This window comes from Halichoerus grypus, chromosome 8, assembly GCF_964656455.1.
Source record: "Halichoerus grypus chromosome 8, mHalGry1.hap1.1, whole genome shotgun sequence".
Taxonomy (NCBI): Eukaryota; Metazoa; Chordata; class Mammalia; order Carnivora; family Phocidae; genus Halichoerus; species Halichoerus grypus.
In genome coordinates this window covers 46,985,528-47,004,774 of record NC_135719.1, presented here as the reverse complement: position 1 = coordinate 47,004,774, position 19,247 = coordinate 46,985,528, and the positions used below count along the sequence as shown (strand labels likewise).

At 38.8% G+C, this 19,247-nt stretch overlaps 1 protein-coding gene across 2 annotated transcripts in view; it reads left to right on the top strand.

Moving 5' to 3' along the window:
• Positions 1 to 19,247, top strand: part of MAP2K5 (mitogen-activated protein kinase kinase 5) — a 245,723-nt gene that overhangs the window by 17,293 nt on the left and 209,183 nt on the right. For both annotated transcript variants that reach the window (XM_078079165.1, XM_036087125.2), the window contains exons 3-4: positions 3,666 to 3,733; positions 18,807 to 18,876. In XM_078079165.1, the coding sequence (XP_077935291.1) occupies positions 3,666 to 3,733; positions 18,807 to 18,876 (138 nt within the window). The remainder of the gene's footprint in view (positions 1 to 3,665; positions 3,734 to 18,806; positions 18,877 to 19,247) is intronic.

Sequence of the window (19,247 nt, the reverse complement as noted above, 5' to 3'; positions counted from 1 at the left end):
TATCTCCTTGAGAGAGTGATTTGGTTTCCTTTGGATAGATGCCCAGAAATAGAATTGCTAGATCACATGATAGTTCTGTTTTTAATTTTTTGAGGAACCTCCATACTATTTTCCACAGTGGCTGCGCCAGTTTACATTCCCACTAACAGTGCACAAGGTTTCCCTTTTCTCCACATCCTCGCCAACACTTGTTATCTCTTCTCTTTTTGATGATAGCCATTCTGACAGGCGTGAGGTGATGGCAGATCATGGTTTTGATTTGCATTTCCCTGATGATGAGTGATGGTGAGCATCTTTTCATGTGTCTCTTGGCCATCTGGATGTCTTTGGAATTTATTGTCTTTACAGAGAAGTGTATTCTCACTTAAGTGTCAAGGCAAATGGTTTGACTGCCATCACAGGGATAGAGAGCTTGGGTTTTGTGTTTTGGCCAGAATCATCAGTCTTCTCATAGGTGTGATTACTTTTCCAACTCAGTCTCCTCTTTGACAAGAACAGGAGTCTTCATTAAAACTACTGATCACAAATAGCAAAGAGTCTGTCAGTCCCCCAAAGAGCAATTTGTAAAGAAAACCAATACCTACATAAAATGGAGTCTCTTAATAATCCATAAGAACATTAATCACTGTGTCGTGTAAGTGTGATTTTATCCCCAGGCTTTATTACAATGCCTCCTTCAACTTAACCAAAATCTTTCTTTTGGAGTCAGACCCCTTATGGAACAGCATCAAGACTTTACCACTAGGTTGGCTATTCGGGCCTTTTGACCTCAGTTTTCTGTCCACTTAAAGCCAAGTGTCCTTATAGTGTTTCATAGCTGCTTTTCATGGAACTGTTAGACAAGAAATTATTCTGGTAGCTGACTTCTATCACAGGTGTTTTATTTTGTTTTTGTTTTTTTTCCTGAAATAATCCCTCAGAGATTTCATGGAATTCCAAATCTTCTGTTTTAAGAAACCTTAAAGGTTCAAGCTCTGGCTTTGAGAGCTTAGAGAACTCTTACTGTTGTGTTGTTCCTGATTGAGAGAGACGGCGATTTAAATGATTTTTTTTGGAATCTGTGCCTTCTCTTCACAAATTCTAAGAAGGGTTTTCACCTGTTTTATTAAACTCCAAACACTTCCTCATCCCATGTGAATGATACCTTATTGGGGTCTTATGTATTTTGAAATTTGAACATAAACAATTCCTTTGTAGCCACTGTCTCTGTAGCTAGTTCTGGTGTAGAAGTGAGAGTTACAAAAAGCTACTTTATTCAGGCTGGAAATTTTACCAAGTTCATGACTTTATCAAGAACAAATCATTGTAGCCCACATCTAAACAGAGAATTTGACTTGCTTTTAAAATAAAAATGTAAAGTGTTTTCATGTGTGCTAGTATGTAACATTATATCTCTTTATACTGTATCTGTTTTTTCCCTTTGTTTCCTGCATTTGTAAGAAAAATTTTTTACTTACCCTTGAAAATACTGGTTTCCAGAACTTACGTAGACACTCCCTTTTGTTTCCAAAACTAGAATGGCATTTCTTTTTCTTCTCCAATTTGACTTTATAGTGTCTACACCTAGAAAGAAAGAAAGAGCTAGATTCCTATATAGTCCCTTATATATGTAATATTCTTAGGCCTCTGCTGTCTTCGTGTTACTGAAAGTGACTACTATGTGCCTTTTATACTGAGAACAGGCAGCTCTTAGTAGAATGGTACAGTAGTGACTCTGGACAGCTCTTATTTATATAGATATTTAAATAGTGTGACTTGATGATACTGATTTGCATTGAGTTCGGGAACTCTTTGGGAGTGAACCACGATCCAGGACCCAGGAACAAATGCTTTGGAGAGAAACCCCAGTGAGAGCAGTTGGCTTGGTCACTGAGCAGGGCTGGCTCAACTGCTGGTTTCTATCATGCTGTCAGATAGATTGCTATTGGCTGCTGGGAGAGAAAGTAGCATTTTGCTCTGAAATGGGCTAATTAGGAGAGAATACAAGCTCCCTCCTAGGGTTTCCATGGCCTGGCCACTGAGCAGGGGGACATCTTCAGAACTGCAGCTGGATGGGAGGGAGGGCCGCTGGGGTGTGGTGGGCGAAGATCCATGAGCAGAACTCCCCCTGTATTTTCAGTAAGAGTCCCCAGAGCATGTCGTGTAAGCTTATTCTCTTCATGACCTGAGATTTGTCTGTTTCTCCAGGCCTGGAATCAGGTTCTCTGCATCTGATCAAATGAGCAAGAGTGACCCCCTCAAAAAAATAAATAAATAAATAACAACACTGATTGTTTAACAAGTGCATCAGAGCTGAGGCATCCAAATTGAGAGAGAGCCTGCCCCTTCCAGGTTGTCCCCTGGGAGGCTGTGTACTTCTTCCAAAAACCCTATTATTGCTCAAAATGTTTTTGGCATTTTTCTTTCAGCCATATATTTAGAATCTATCACATAGGCTGTTTTGTTGACAGATCTTTATTTTTAGAGGGATGAAATAGCTAACTAAATATTTAGAAATAAACAAAAGTCATTCTGAGTCCTGCCTGCAGATAGCGTAGGTGAGTGACCAGGCAGGCAGTTCCATTTTGGGTTAAAAATGAGATCTGATAGGAGCGTCTGGCTGGCTCCATTGGTAAAACATGTGATTCTTGATCTCAGCATTGTGAGTTCGAGCCCCACTTTGGGTATAGAGTTTACTTCAAAAAAAAAAATCTTTCAAAAAAATGAGATCTGATATTTTCATGCTACCTTTGGGATCTTAAAAGCAGTTTTCAAAGAGGTATTTCAAAACTATTTTGAACAGGAGAAGCATCGTGGAAATAAGTTTCTGGATGTGGCCGCTTTGATGATACACTTATTCAAATGTATATATTCTGGTTGTGTATTTTGTAAAGTCTAATTATCCTCCAGTTTTAAGACTATCAGATTTTTTCCAAAATCACATGAATAGCCATATGAAGCGTATTATAGTCAGACTACCCAATAGAAATGAAACTGTTCAGAAAGAGCAAGCGAGCTACCAGATAGAATGGGTTATGGGGATAACTGTGTTAGAGTTGCTTTGTAAGTTAACCTTATATAGGCTCCCTGTTCTTCTTCAGTGAAAAGGGAATAGTAATAATCAAGTCACACTGTCCACATCATAGGATCGTTGCGCGGTTCTTAGGGAGGTATGGTATATGAAGCATGGAATCATGGTACTTTGTGTGTAGTCATGTTCAATACATGTGAGCCATTTTGATCATGCCACTGTGACATGATAGCTTGTCTGGGAGAGAGGAAGACTGGACAAATAAGGGATAGGGTGCTGCGTGGGAAAGAAGGAAAGTACTGATGGTAGAACAAGACTGGCCTCCTTCAGTGTTTAACATTCTTCACACCAAACCTGTTTCTTCACACTCCAGTGACACATTAACCTAGATACATGTCAGGCTCGACATAAGCAGTATTTTAATTTTCAGCTGTCCCTGAAATTTTTGGCTCTTTATCGGGACTGTTCATATTCTGAACAACAAAAACCCCAACAAAACAACAAACCAATAACCTCGACATCCTCAAAAATATGGTGTTGAAGATTTGGCTCTCAAGTTGTGAAAAGAAGTTGTGTTATGTTCCCAGCTGACATGATTTTTGTGCATTTAAAAACTGCAAATCTCACCACTCGCACTATGTTGCCTTTGAAACAGATGAAGATGAAGATGGTGACCGAATTACAGTGAGGAGCGATGAAGAAATGAAGGCCATGCTGTCCTATGTAAGTCTATCACAAATGAGGACTATTGTAATGTGTTAATGTAATCGTGGGCACTGTTTCTTGGCATACTGAAGATATAAAAATAAATCACAGCTACCATAACAGTCTTCTGTAGGATGCATAAGGGTTTCAAGGATTTCCTTACGTTAAAGTTAAGGGCGTTCTTTTCAAAAGACACTTACTGATCATATCATGAACATTAAGAATAATGCATCTTAATGACTTTTGCATTAGGTATGGTGCAGACTAAATGGACTATCAATTTCCTGTATTTTTTATGCAGTACTTAAAGTAACGGCTCATTAAAAATGAACCCCTGGGCTCTAAAAATTTTTCAAAATCTACTTTCAACTGGAGATCTCTTTCACCCTTCCAAACAGACTATAGTTATAATGTAGCTGCAGGCTTAGTATGGATACGCGATTTTAAAATGTACTCTCGGTTATTTTATGCACTAACCACCCCCTTTTTTTCCACCCTGAAATGAATACAGGGTTACTTACTGTTTCAGAGTGATTTGAATATATCCTGAAATGACTTTTCTTTTGTGTTTCAAATTTCAGTGGAAATTTGCCTTAGCCGTTTATCTGGGACTAAAGTAGATAAGCAAGATAAGACAAAAGGGTACATATCTAAAACTTTAATACTAAGCCTGACAAATCCAACTATGATGAAGAGGTGTAACTTCCCTGAGCCCTGATTTGTGCTATCCTCTCATTGAGTTTTATTTCCTCTTATTCATTTTATTTTCTTTTATCCGAGTTTGTAATCTGTTTACAAAACCTTTTCTAGGGGCTGGGTAGAGAGAGAGCCCTGGACTCAGGTCTCTGACTCAGCTCTCCTCTGGCTCGCTGGCCTTAGGCAGATCACTTAACCTTTCTGTGCTATGGCTGCCTCATCTGTCCATTGTGGATAATAATACTTGTCCTTTCTACTGCATAGGGTCATTGTAATGATCAAATGGGATAATAGATGTGAAAGCCCTTTGAGAAGTTAAAAGTTCTATACAAATGCAAAGTGGTATGATGGTGGAAATGATGGACTCAGAGCCCTTGCTGGTCCCTGTCGCCATTCGTAGCCAACACAACATCCGTAGGTTTCTGATGGACCTCAGCTTCAACCAGGATATTGTTTCATTGTAATGAAAACTGTGAAGTATCTGTAAGGGTTTCCGCCAATAGTTTTAATTTAGGGTAGGAGGAAAGAGAACAAGAAGGATGGCATGATTAACAGAGCGTTGCATTCAGACCAGCACAGAGTAGGAAAAGTCAATTTCCCATTGACTTCCCATTAACTTATTTGAGAGTCTTTGTGCACTGAGAATTTAGAGCAGGGCTCATCAGTACCTTGAAAGGCAGAGGAGGATTGTCTGCTGAAAGGTCTAGCACTAGTATTGATAGATTGCCTAACTCTCCTGGGAGTGTGAGATGCTTATTTTTAGGAAACACACACACACACACATACACACAGATGGATTCTAGTTTTTCAACATACATCCACTGCAGAGAGTACATTACTGACATCACTGTACTTTTATTATGTCTCTGACATAGCCACACACAAAGTTGTGCTTTCAAAAACGTGCTTTTGGGAAGTTCTGACAAATTACGCTTTTTGAGAAATGTTAATGCATGTCATCATAGTGATAATAATCATTCCCGTTTCTAAGTGCCTACTATATATATACTAGATGCAAAAGGTATTTAATTTTCTGTGGTTTTAATAATGACTCGGTGAGGTAGATTTTAATCATCCCGATGTTTTAGATGAGGAAGCCATGGCTAAGAGATATGCCCAAGGTCTTAGGGCTAGTGTGAATGTGAGCATGGAGTTAAGTTCAGCCACTCCTGGTGTGATAGCCGGTGCTATAAAAGGTGTTTTATGCTGTTTCTCTCCCGCCCACCTCCTTGCACATTAGTATGGGGAGTTGTCTATGTCATCACCATTAGTACATTCTGGATGATTTGTGTGTATGTAATACCTCAGTTGAGATATCTGTAGTATATATTCCCTATGATTTATGTTTATTTTCTCAAATGCAGTGTTTATTTTTGTGTTGTAGGAAAATATATTAAGAGTTATGTAATTGTCTTTAAACTTACAAGTTTCTGAGATTTCGATAGGACCACTTTTTAGTCTGAAAAGAAATCATCTAGCTCATTGATCCCCAAATATGTGGCTTTCATGCATTAATCAATTTTCACTTTTAGATTGGAGGACATAGGCATTGTAACGTTTTATTTTGCCAAATAAACATGTTAATAAAATAAATAAATAATAAAAATTACCTACTGTTAACTATTATTTTACTAACAAAGAAAAACAGTGAGAGTCATTTAAAGATTAAAAATGATGGGCAGTACATAATCTCAAAAGGAAAGGTGACCATTAGAGTGAGTAGATTTAGGAGTACCTAGCTGGCTCTCGGTCAGTGGAGTGTGTGACTCTTGATCTCAGGGTTGTGGGTTTGAGCCCCACGTTGGGGGTAGAAACTACTTAAAAATTAAAAAAAATAAAGTGAGTAAAGTTAGTTTTATGTAAAACTCACTACATTCTTTTCCTCCCTCATTTTAAAAAATTGAAGTACAGTCGACATATTATATTAGTTTCAGGTATACCACATAGTGAACTGATATTCTTTACTTTTATCAATTTGCAATGGATGGTGAAGCCTTTTTTATGAATTGGCAGTGGTCTATACATTGTGGTCTGATCGGGTCCAGGCTTTCTCATTAATTCACTTCAATATTTATAGATGGGAACCTGAAATCCCCAAGAATTTTAACTTAGTTCCACTCTTCTGATTCTGAATGTTTGAGTGAAATCTTTTTAAATGAAAATATCTCGGAGAGAGATAACAAGCTTTAAGTCATTTAAAGCCTAAATGGATTTCTTTTTCCTCTTATCTGTTGAGATAGCCCTACCATCATATACCCGTTGTTTATGTAGAGTCAGGCTCTGAATAAACATTTAAAAAGTAAAGAGTAGGGGAATCTCTTCCTCAAAAAGCACACATAAAATTGGTTGGCTGTCATTTTGATCTGTCTTGGCTCTTTTTAAAAAACTTTATTTTATTTTATTTATTTGAGAGCATGAGCGGGGTTGGGGGGAGGAGAAGAAGCAGGTTCCCCACTGAGCAGGGAGCACCCCCCAAGCAGGGCTCGATCCCTGGACCCTGAGATTATGACCTGAGCCGAAGGCAGACGCTTAACCAATTGAGCCACCCAGGCGCCCCTGATCTGTCTTGGTGCTTATGATTAAAATTCCTCTGGGTTCCAGTTTTGCCATAAGGAGAACCATTTGGACCTAATCTCACATAGATTTTGGTTGATAGCCTTTAGTTGCTGATCTATTATGAAAAAGCTGCATGGTCTTTATTTTTTAGGTTCATTTTGACTGAAAACTTTTTGAATCCAGGATCTGGGTGGTGGGGTGGGGAAGATACTGAGATACCGAGATACTGACAGGTAACCCTGTATTTACTGTAAAAAGCAGCTTAGTTTCTCATGTCAAATTTAATAAATTTGCAGTCCCCTTATTATTTCTTTAGAATCCATATGGGGAAAGCAAAACTAGAGACACTTTTACTGGAAATCCCTTAATCATTCTTTTCCATTGATTACAAAGGTTAAATGAATAAACAGCCTGGATCTCTGCATAAAATTAAGAAAATATGCAACGTCTGAGTTGCAACTTGCAGAATTACTTTTTTCCCCCTTGAACACAAGTATTTTCTGGCTTTGGGCCAACAGAAACATAAGTTTTTATCAGTAATTTAAATAGATTTTCGTATTAGACCTGAAAATGTTGCCTTTTTAATTGAAAACTTATCAATTATTTAAATTGCTAGCAGCCTTAGGCTGTTAATTTTATGTGTGCCATAATAATGGCATACAGTGGTTTTTGATACATGTGACACGTGGATATCGCGTCGTAGTAAGGATTTGTCATGACAATAAGTTGTCGTGTGCTGTTAAATAATAACCAACATATTAAACCAAAGTCTGTTGTCACACATTAGTACCGTTTTATGTAAGTTATTTAGAAATTGTATTCTTTTCTTCATTAGATATATTTTTAAGAGATAATGAGAAGAAAACAAAGCTATAATAAATTGTCTTTTAAGAAAATGTAAAGTAATTTGGTCTCCAAGGAGATATTTAATGTATTGAGAGAATCCAGCAGCCAAGTGTTATTACAGCACCATTGTGATCACTCTCTGCGTTTTGTTACAAGTTTGTGTTAATCAACAATCTGTTTTTATAGCGTAGTTTCTTGTAAGTTATGTTGTTAGAATATTCCACTTCTGGGATCATGGCTTTTCCTCTGACACTATTGTATCTTTTTAATTCCTCCATAAAGTATTTTTTTAATTAGAATCTGAAATGCTTTATTAGAAAAAAAAAAAAAGTACACCCAACCTACATATTCTGAAAACTAAATACCTGATCATTGCTAATTATTTAAAGGACCCTGTTAAATATTCCCTTAATATAGTTTACATTTCTGTTGATGTTCTTGTTTCCCCCTCTCATTTTCTGGGAAGATTAAAGATGGTGTGTTGTTTTTCTCCTCCTGTCTTTTTGTGTTCGTTGTCTAGCAGCGCTGGCTTCATTTCCTTTCAGCACCAAACAACAGGGCTGAGCCTTGTTTATTGATTAATCATAAGCTTTATCTATCACTGAGACCCAGTTATAGGAGGGGTTATTTTAATGTTAACCTCAGCTTTTGGGTGACCTTTCATTAAGAAACTCAGCAGTACATCTTGCTTTTGTAAATGGATTCATATTTGTTTCTGCTAAATCCCGTGTCTAGTACAGGATTTATTACACCTGGTTCTCTCGATCCTGAGAGGCTTGTGTGAGTGGAACACAGTATTAACAAGAATAATTTTCTTCATTTTGCCCATTCTCTGCCTTTATACCATTTTTACACATTGCCAGAAGAGTATGGGATGAGTTTAACTGTAATGCCTCCCATTATGGCAGAGACCTTGTGTTTTAGTGGAGGATAAGTATTCCCTTTGGTATATTTGACCATTGTGTAACTTTTTACATGTTGGGTACCATGAGGGAAAATACTGCTTGACCTCTGTAGCACCTTGTAAATTGGAATATGATTAGCTTTATCCTAGTACACATAACTTGGAGATTGCCTCTAAAATCATACAGGTACTCAGGTAGAGTTGGAAGGAAGTCTTAGAAGTCTTGTCCAGCAGTTTCATTTTATAGATAAGGAAACTGAGGCCCTCAGAGGGCAGATTCAGTCAGAGGTCACGTTGCCAATGAATGGAAAGGTCTGGACACGGTCCTACATCTTTTGACTCCCAGTCTCTTTACTTCTGGTGGTTTGAAATGATGTTTTTGTTTTGGCATCTATTGAGGTCCTGCTGAGGAAGCTTTGCAAATACTCCTTTTTTCTGATATAAAAAAATAATGCTGTTTACTAGAATGTTAGTGTACCTGAATGTGAATAAGAATGTAAAAAATACTTTGTGGGTTTTTGAAACTTTAAATATTTTATTTATTTATTTATTTATTTATTTATTTATTTGAGAGACAGAGAGCCTGTGAGTGAGGGGAGGGGCAGAGGGAGATGGAGAAGGAGAGAATCTCAGCAAACTCTGTGTTAAGCATGGAGTGTGACGCAGGGCCACATCTCAGGACCCTGAGATCATCATCTGAGCCAAAATCAAGAGTCAGATGCTTACCTGAATGAGCAACCCTGGGCCTTTGAAATTGTGAAGGTGTTTGTCCTTATCTACAAGACTGAGTTTTACCACAGAATTTGTTGCCCACTTAGGAGTTGAACATTTAACAGCCCCAGGGCCTTTGCTATTAGGAAGTTTTCATCAAAGAGCAAGAGATTGGAAGCTCATTTTCCATATGGTGCTTTTAAATGTGCTCCATATTAAATAGGTTCACCTATGAACTTACTTTGTATGTGGCAAAATCAGCTCAGTGCAGTTCACCTGAACAGCTGATAATGAAGTATATTCTCTTCTGGCAGGGTGGAGAAATGGCACAAAGAGAGGTAAGCTGAATGAAATAAATAAATGGTTTGGGAAATTACTCTTTTTTTTTTTTAACTCAAATAATCACATGCTCTAAGCTGTAAGTAAAGTTTTTATTTTGTTTTCTCACCCTAGTCAAAGAGTAAAACATTTTTTTCAGAGGCAGGTTGTTTTAATTCCCTTCTCTGTGTTGCCTGGGACATTTGGATGCCCGTGAAATAGTGACAAAAATGTGGTAGACCCATATTTAGCCCCTGTTGTGAAATATCTTGGGGCATCTTTGCTTGTAAGGAGCAGAAGCATAGTAAAGTTTGCATCAGAACAGAGGATTTATTTTGTGGCTCATGGAAGCAAAGGAGGAGATAAGCACAAGCAGGCCTCAGGCAGGTGACACTGGGGCACTCTGGGGTGCTTTGGACCACCAGTATTTTGTCATTAACGTGGCTGTGCTTCCAGTTGAGCTCCATCTCTGTGGAGGGCTCAGTGTAGCCTGGAGGCTGGTTCCTCTGGGCTCCTACATTGAGGCAGTTGGCATGAGGCAGTCGAACCATGTGTGGTACCTCAGTTAGCCCCGTAGGGACTATGGCTAGGAGCTTGTCTTCAGAGGAGATGTGGGCTGCAGGGAAATGTTGGACCTCCAGCAGTAGGATTGCTGTGGGGCATAACCAGGTTGTTGGGCACTTGTTGGCAGCTCTTAGTGAGCCTCTGTTCTCTTAGGCCAGTCTTACTGGAAACGAGAGGGGTATTTTCTACATATATCTGAAAGGTGAATGTAAATATACTACAATACAATAAAGTTAGAGAAATTCAGTAAATTATCAACCTAGGAAATATGTCCAAGAAGGCATAAATTGAAGTAATAGAAAATTTCAAAACAAGTGCTTCTTTCTAAATATGTTTCTCTATTACTTATATGTTCTTTACTCTTTCCTCATTGCCTTTTTATTTATTCCTTTTTTAATAGAAGTTGAGCAGTAGGTTGGATCTTTATCAAGCACTATTGGAAATAGCTAAATAGAACGTAAGGGAATGTCACATTTGGCCTGCTCTCTGCATGGCCTGATGGTCCTATTTTATTTAAGTGGCAGGTTCCCTGAAGCTACTGCAGCAGTCCCCCCTTTCCTGTGGGGGATAAGTTCCAGGAGTCCCCACAGTGCATGCCTGTAACCATGGATAGTACCAAGCCCTGTATATGCCATGTGTTTACTATACATACATACCTGTGGTAAAGTTTCATTTATAAATTAGGCACAGCAAGTGATTAACAAAATAATAAGATAGAACAATTATAACAATATACTGCGGTAAAAGTAATGTGAATGTGGTGTCTCTCTCTCAAAATACCTTATTGTACTATACTCACCCTTCTTGTGATGCTGAGAGCTGATAAAATGCCTATGTGAGATGAAGTGAGGTGAGTGACATAGGCATTGTGACCGTGTTAGGCTACTGTTGACCTTCTGACAACATGTCAGAAGGAGGATCATTTGTTTCCAGACTGCCTTTAACCACGGGTAACTGAAGCCACGGAAAGCAAAACCACGGATAAGGGGGGACTACTCTCCTTTAGAAGTATAACAGAATTGCTGCCGCCTAGAAATCAGATGCAAGGTCAGTGTAGACACTGCCCCAAGCTAACCATGGTGATGACTCTGAAAGCTTCAGCCGAGAGGATCCTACAAGCTTTGGACCCATTGCTGAATACAAATTTAAACCCCTTCTGCCAACACACATTACCTTACACTTAGCCAAGTTGAAGTTCATCTGCCATTGGCTGCCCAAACCTGTATTAAGACCATCTGGAGCTCCCTAACGCCCTTACGGTCTTACTATCCAAATAGTGTTATCGTTAAGCACGGCCAACTTACTGTCTTTTTCACTTCCAAATCATTAATAAATACATCTAGCCAATAACATTAGCCTATAAACAGGCCCCAGGGTTGTTCCCTGTTGACCTTTTCAGTGGAAGACTTTTCACTGTGATTTTTCTTTCTCAAATCAATCCATGACCGTATGTGGATCCTTGGTCTAGAGACATTCGAGCAAGAGCATGTGCACTCTGTAGTACCTCAAGGCAGGGGCAGTGAGTTATTTGAGAAGTGGGGGGATCTGAAACCAGATAAGTAAATGCAGATATTAATTTGGTATTCAAAATAGATTTGCTTTATATGTTGTTTTTGACTACTGGAGCAGTTGCATGTGTAAGAGGTCAGCGTCATAGAAGCAAAGCCTCTCATTGTAAAGTATAAGAAATAGTCGAAGAAAGCATAACTGAGGACACACTAAGCAGTGTTCTAATTAAATTTGGAGCCATTTAACAGAGTTCAGATTGTTGGGTTCTTCACTGGGAAAACTAATAAATTAACTATGGACTGCAAATAGTTGGTTAGGTTATTGATTATTGCTGTAATTACTAACTGGGCTTCTTATAATGGGGTATGCTTGCAATATTGACTGAACAGGAATTTGAAAATTTTATCATTAGTAGGAAAAAACCAGCATGCTTATTCCTTATAAGTTGGAAACACTGTATTAAGTCTGTTAGGAGGCATGTTAAGGAGAGGTTTAGGAAACTGTCCTGTTATGTGTACAGAAGAAGAATAAATAAACCTGATTTGATGCGATTTGATATGTAAGACTTGCCAGAGTAAGTTAGAAGGTACGAGCAATTAGAGTAGTTACCATGTTTCTATCAGCTCTTAACCTGCCTCCTTCCCTTAAATATTTGTGGAGCACTATTATGTGTAAGGCCCAGTGCTGGGCACTGTACAGCAGTGATTTCTTAGGTTTTTAGGGTGGCAGGTCTTTTTGAAAATGTGAGGAAAGTTGTTTATTCTTTTCCCAGAAAATTCACACAATGCAGCGTTTCACATGTAATTTCAGGAATTTGAAGGCTCTCCTAAGACTCATATAGACTCCAGTTTAATACCTCTGCCATACAAGATAATAAAATACACAAGACAGGACCCCTGCCCTTGATGAACTTCCAGAAGAAAAATAGACAATATTCCTTATAATACCCTTTTAATTATTTTATTGTTTGTAGTACTGTAGTAATTGAGGGAATGGGAAGGGAACTGAGTCTTGATAAACAGTTAAATTCTACCTCTGTATTTGGTCTAAAAGTGACCTTATTTAGGGGTTTCTATATTACCCTCTTGTTATGAACCCTTCTCTTCTATATAATGTTGCTTGGAAGTGGGAGATTCATAGCCCTGTGCCCTATTTCAAGATTTTTTTCAAGTACTTTATAGAAGGTTTCCCTTATACCAGCTCCTTTGATTTTGATCTTTTTTTTTTTAAGATTTTTTATTTATTTATTTGGCACACAGAGAGAGATAGTGAGAGAGAGAGCACAGGCAGGGGGTGTGGCAGGCAGAGGGAGAGGGAGAAGCAGGCTTCCCGCTGAGCAAGGAGCCTGATGCGGGGCTTGATCCCAGGACCCTGGGATCATGACCCGAGACAAAAGCAGCCGCTTAACCGACTGAGCCACCCAGGCACCCTGATGATTTTGATCTTCTTAATACCTTTATGAGGTGAGGAAGGCAGGCATTTTCCCCATTTTTTTTTTTTTTAAAGTAGCGTGGAGCCCAATGCAGGGCTTGATCTCACGACCCTGAGATCAAGACCTGAGCTGAGATCAAGAGTCCGACGGTTAACCGACAGCCTCCCAGGCGTCCCTATATTCCCCATTTTCATAGCTGAGATTACTGAGATACAAATTGCATGCCTTTCTCAAGGTTACAGAGCTAGTAAATGTAGAACTAGGACCTGAGATCACTCACACACTGATGTGCTTACTTATTTGTACAGCCAGATTCATACAGTTAAATATTTATGGGATAGCAACTATGTGGCCAAGTGCTGTGCTGGGTGGCACAAGTATAATGAACATATAGTTCATTCCTTCAAGGAGCCCGTGGTCCAGTGTTCAGTGTGGGAGGATATGAAAGCTCATAATTACCGGCAGAGTGATAAATGCTATAATATGCTCAAACGTTAGGTGCTCTGTGAGCATAAGAAGGAGTACCTGATGTAGCTTCGGGGACAGAGAAGGCTTCCTGAAGAGAGTAGTGTCTAGATGGAATAAGGTAGGACAAAGGGACTGGGAAGGATGTTTTGGGCAGAGAGAACAGTACGTCAGAGCTCTGGTGTAAAGATGACTGGTGCGTTCAGGAGGAGCTCCCTGTGATTCAGTGCGGTATGGACAGGGGGGCAGGAGAGGGTATGAGATGGGGTTGGGAAGGAAGGTGGACTATATCATGGAGGGCCCTAGCTTGAAGGAATTGAGAAGCTGGAAAAATGTAGAGTTAATAAAACTGGTGATTGACTGAGTGTGGGAAAGAAGGAAAGAGTGGTTTGGCGTCCTTCCAGCTCTCTGGCTTGGGAAACTAGGTCATTGTGATGTCATTCACTGAAACAGTGAGCCCGGGTGGCGGAAGATGGGTCTAGGGCATGAGGGAGGGGTGAGAGAGGTAGAGACCTGTTGAATTTGAGGGGCCTCTGGACAACCAGTTGGGTATGTTCCGAATCTTAGGAGAGAAATCTGGGCTGGAAATAAAGATTTGTGATTCATCGGCTCCTAATTAGTCTCAATGACTCCTCTGGTAATTGAAACCTTTGAAGTGGCTGAAGTTAACTCAAGGAGAGTATAAAATAAGAAGAGAAGGTTGATGAAAAACCATGGGGAGCTCCAACATTTAAAGAAGGGGTGAGGAAACAACCACTTACAGGAAACTGCGTAGAGTGGTCAGGGAGGGAGGAGGAAAACCAGAGGGGGGCGCTGAAGAAGGAGGGGGAGGTCACCCATCAGTGCGGTGCCATGCGTCCCTAGTCTGTGAAAGATCGGTGACATGGCCTAACCCACACAGGGTCTGACTGAAGAAGCCATGCTCCCACCAGCTCAGCAGGCTGCCCAGTAGCCTGGTTTATTTAAATGTTTTGAGGTCTGAGAAATAAGAGATAACTTACCTTTTGACTCTTAAAGAGTTATGTTCTGAGTACATGGACTAGAAAGAAGTATTTTTTTTTTTTTTTTTGGTTCACTGATAAGCTGTTTGCTTCATCTGTGAATTATACTTGCAGAATAGGATAGGATTGTGAGAAATTAAGTGAATAAACATAAATAGCTAGTAGTGAGCCTAGTACACAGTAGGTAGTAAGTAGTTGTGTGTGTATATCTCTCTGTCTCTCTTTTCTCTCTTAATAGAGAACTTGTACCTTGTAAAATTAAAGTGTGCTGTTTTAGAACTCAAGTTTTTTATATGGCAGATTTCCATGAAGAAAAAAATATAATTATTGATTGAATTGTGCTGTTAGAATTAGAATTAGGTTCGTAACAAATAGGAACACTGTCTGATAAACTTGCAAACAAAACAAGCCAAGAATTGTACTTGCTATCCCCTCGTTGAATCTGGCCCTCTGTTTCAAATTAATTAGATTTTTGGATAACTGTGCTAAACTTTGTCACATCCTTATTAAAATTGTTTAAGGATTTTGAAGAACATCTCAGAGGGACTCTGAAACTAATCTGAGTCTGGTACTGGAGATTCCATTAGCAATCACAAAACTGATTAATCTTTTACTCAGTTAGCTTATTGATTATTGCTGCAATTACTGCATGTAACGGATTCTGCCAGGAATACCAGCGGAAAACACATTTTATTACTGCTGCTGATGTATTCAGTCTGAGCACGATATTTTGTATTTTTTGTACCTAACGATTTTTGTATTTTTAAATATGGGAAGACTTCTATTCAGAACGTGCTGTTGTTTTAGTGGTAGGAGGTTCACTTTTTAATTTCTCAACCACCAGTAATGCATTACAGTTTACAAAGTGCCTTTCCAAACACTGTTGCTGCAGGCTGATTTCACGGCAACCCTATGTAGTAGACTAGCTAGCTTTATTCTCATTTGGAGGAAACTGGGGCTCGGTGAAGTTCAGTGACTGGCTACGTAATAGGTAGCAGACTCAGAATTAGGCCCCATTTCAGTCAGTAAATATTTATTGAACACCTACTGTGTGCAGGGCTCCATGTTAGGGATAATAAAAGCCGGGATAGGATTATTGAGATTGTGTTTGGGCAATTATTTGGATAGCTTCAAATTATGGCCCCATTAATTTATCATGGTCACTTTTCTGTCCAAGCCATGTTAAGTATCTTGGCATACAAGATTGAGGTTTTTGTTTGTTTTCTTCAGTTTGTTTTGGGCTAGTGGAAGTCATTATTGCTTATTTTATCACTATTTAGGACAAAATTGGAAAGACTCTCTTTAAAGAAACACTGAGAGACTACCGGGATCTAGAAACAGCTTGCTCTGCAGCTTCGGGGCTCACTTCTGTCCCTCCCGTGAGTCTCATGGTGCTCCTCTGGCTGTGTAGCATCTTCATTTTACAGGAGTAACCCGAGGGGCAGCCAGGGGTTCCTCGCCGAGCTTGTGTGCTGCGGAATGGCCAGTGCTCGGGCCCCCCCACTGGGGTCCTTCCTCTAACTCCCCACGTTCCTTGCTTGTCTCACTGGGTGATACAGGCCTGTGGCCTGTCAGGACTGCTGTGTGCCAGGAAGGATGCGTGTCCCCACGCTGTATCCCTACTCCTCAGAGAGCACTACATATGCAGCAGCCTGAGCTCCTGGGTCTGGTGCCTCGCTGGCAGCCAGCCGGCCCTCACACGGCCTGCTCCTCAGAGCCACTTGCCTAGAGTGGGCCCAAGCCATGGGTTTATTAATTACCACCCTTTGCTGTATGGATCACAAGATTCTCTGGTAATACAAACAGAGATCAAGCCCAGTATTTCAGCAGGAAAAAAAAAAAGGTCCCTTGGATTTGGAAGAATTGTAGAAAGCAAAAGACAAATGCTAACTGCTTGCTTTAGAGATACTGGCAAGTGGCACACTTAATGTCATTACTGTGACCGTGTTAATGGTAGCATAAAGAGATGGTGATAGATGGCTAAAAAAAATTGTACAGTGATTATAAAAGCAGATATAGTTTGCCAGTTGATTTGGCACAGATCTGAAATGAAAGGGAAACCACATTTATTTATTTATTTTGTGAGGTAAATAAATAAAGTTGGAAAACAGGTCAATTTCATGCATGCAAGGTTTTATAGTAGGAAAAAATGCACTGCTCCTGTGCTGACCCTTTACATTTGAGGTTATTTGTTTTCAAACTTGACCCCAAGCACCAGTTTCAGACAACTCTATAATTAATTTGTTAGATAAAACATAGGGATATTTTATTTGTTTTGATTTCTAGGACTGTAGTGAAGTAGTAACTGAAATGACTAACCTATTGTACATAGCAGTTAATTAAAGAAAAGCATTAACTAGAGGAGAACACCACCACGGCTGTTGTCTTGTATCAGTATAAAAAGGCAGTAATTTTTTTGACAGCCACTGATTGGAAAGTTGCTTGCAGCCTTCCAGAACCAAGGGGGTACATGCTGTGGATCAATAACCGGCAAATTTCCCATTAAAAAGAATACCTGAGCCATGTTCCAAATAGCCACTGGCGTCTTAATTTTCCAGGGAAACCTCGAATACTTGTGTGCCGAGGACAAGTCATTTTCGGACAATTTTTCCAGACTACTTGTTAACAGTTATTGCTGTCCCAAAAGGTTGACAGCCTACATGATGGATATTTCATTTACTTGTCATCACTGTTTGAGTAATGGCGAGCAGTATATTTCTGTGGTTTTAAGGAATATAGTCTCCTGAAAGACATTCGGCTTAGTATGTATTCCAGAGTGTGTGTCACACATGTTTATGCCATATGTATATAGGCTTCTATGTCCATAGAAGGAGAGGATCAGTTTCCTTTACAGTTTGGAAGCCCTTGGAGAGTGCGGTAGGTACACTTGTATCAGTCCATAGCTATGAAAAATCCACTTGATTTGTTTTTAGGACAAAGAGCCTTAGACTGTTAATTTGTGATTCCCAAGACGATGTAGAATTACATAGCTCCCCTTTATTTCTAAAAACAAACCAAAAAAACCCCTTGATTTTGTAATAATTTTAATATGCATAAAGGCATTAGGAAGATGTATGTCTGTATCTTCTAAAAAAAGACTTTTTTGGAATGTCAGCAAATAGTGATGATCAAGGAAGAATTTCCAGAAAGGTGGCGGTTACATAATATGTGTGTCTTTTAAATATAGAAATAGCAGGAACTAAAGGAGAGTTCTGCTGTGTGTGACAGTGCCTCAAAACACAAAATTGGTGGTTTTCATCATTGATATTTTTCCACCAAGAACATCACTTTGTTGTTTGTCAAGTGTTAAAAGAAGTGAGGGCACAGAAGCCATCTCCAGGTTAGGTGGACGTATGTTCACCACTTAGCAAATTAAGGAAAAATGGGTATCAGACCATAATACAACCTGGTGAATGAATTTGTGTTTATGAAGGAGCATGAAAGCTTTTTCATTTGGAACTTCATTTTTTGTGCCCAGAATTTTAAAATGAAATTTGCTCTATACTAACGTGTTTATAAAAGTGAAGTATAAAAGATGTTTGCTTAAAACTGACCTATCTTTTTATCATATTAATCCTGTCATCTTTGGATTGATCATATCTTGTTTGCTTGTTCCACAGTCTCTATGATTTAGATTTCCATTATCTGTACATTTTATACACAAATATGTATAATGTTTGATCTATTACCTGGCATATAGGCCCAAGCTAAATGTTAAGTGTTTTCATTTTGCTTTGCAAAACCCAGAGAAAAGAACAAGAGGCAATTTGAGAAATTTCCACTAAAAAGCTTTGTGTTATTTTTAATACCTGTCATTTTCAAAATATTTCTAGAGATTAAATACTAAAATCTTAATCAACATTTTTACTTTTAAAGATAAATGACAGTGTGGAGGATAACATTATACTGGACTTTCAATCCTGAATATATCATTATAGTCATTTTTATGTACAAATAGGAAAAAGTATTCTCGAGGCTGATATGTGTATACCAGCAATTTACAAAAGTACTATGAATTAAACAACCCATAAGTGTCTGTTCCAGTATTCATACATCACTGAGTAATCTCTTTCTATAATCTCTTTGCAGTATTATTCCACAGTAATGGAACAGCAAGTAAATGGACAGTTAATAGAGCCTCTGCAGATATTTCCAAGAGGTAATGTTGAACAAATTCTAATCAACAATGATTATTTCAGTAAACTGTTTCATCAACAGTTATGTTTTCCAAAGGTTTAAATGCACATAACATGATGTTTAGCTCTTAATTTGAAAAAACAAGAGAAGTATTCCATTATCGTGGGGATTGCAGGCTATATTATAGCTATAGAGATAAAATATCTAATTTACTAGAGTAAATTAAACTAACTAGATTGTTTTTTGTTTTTGAAGTACATACTTACATTCGCTTAAAGAACTCTTTGGGGGTCCACATGGTTTCTAAACCAAGGCAAATGAATGACTTTAATTTTGGATATTTATAAATTGTGACTCATCATGGTAGCCAAAGCTGCTGTTGAGGAGAAAGCT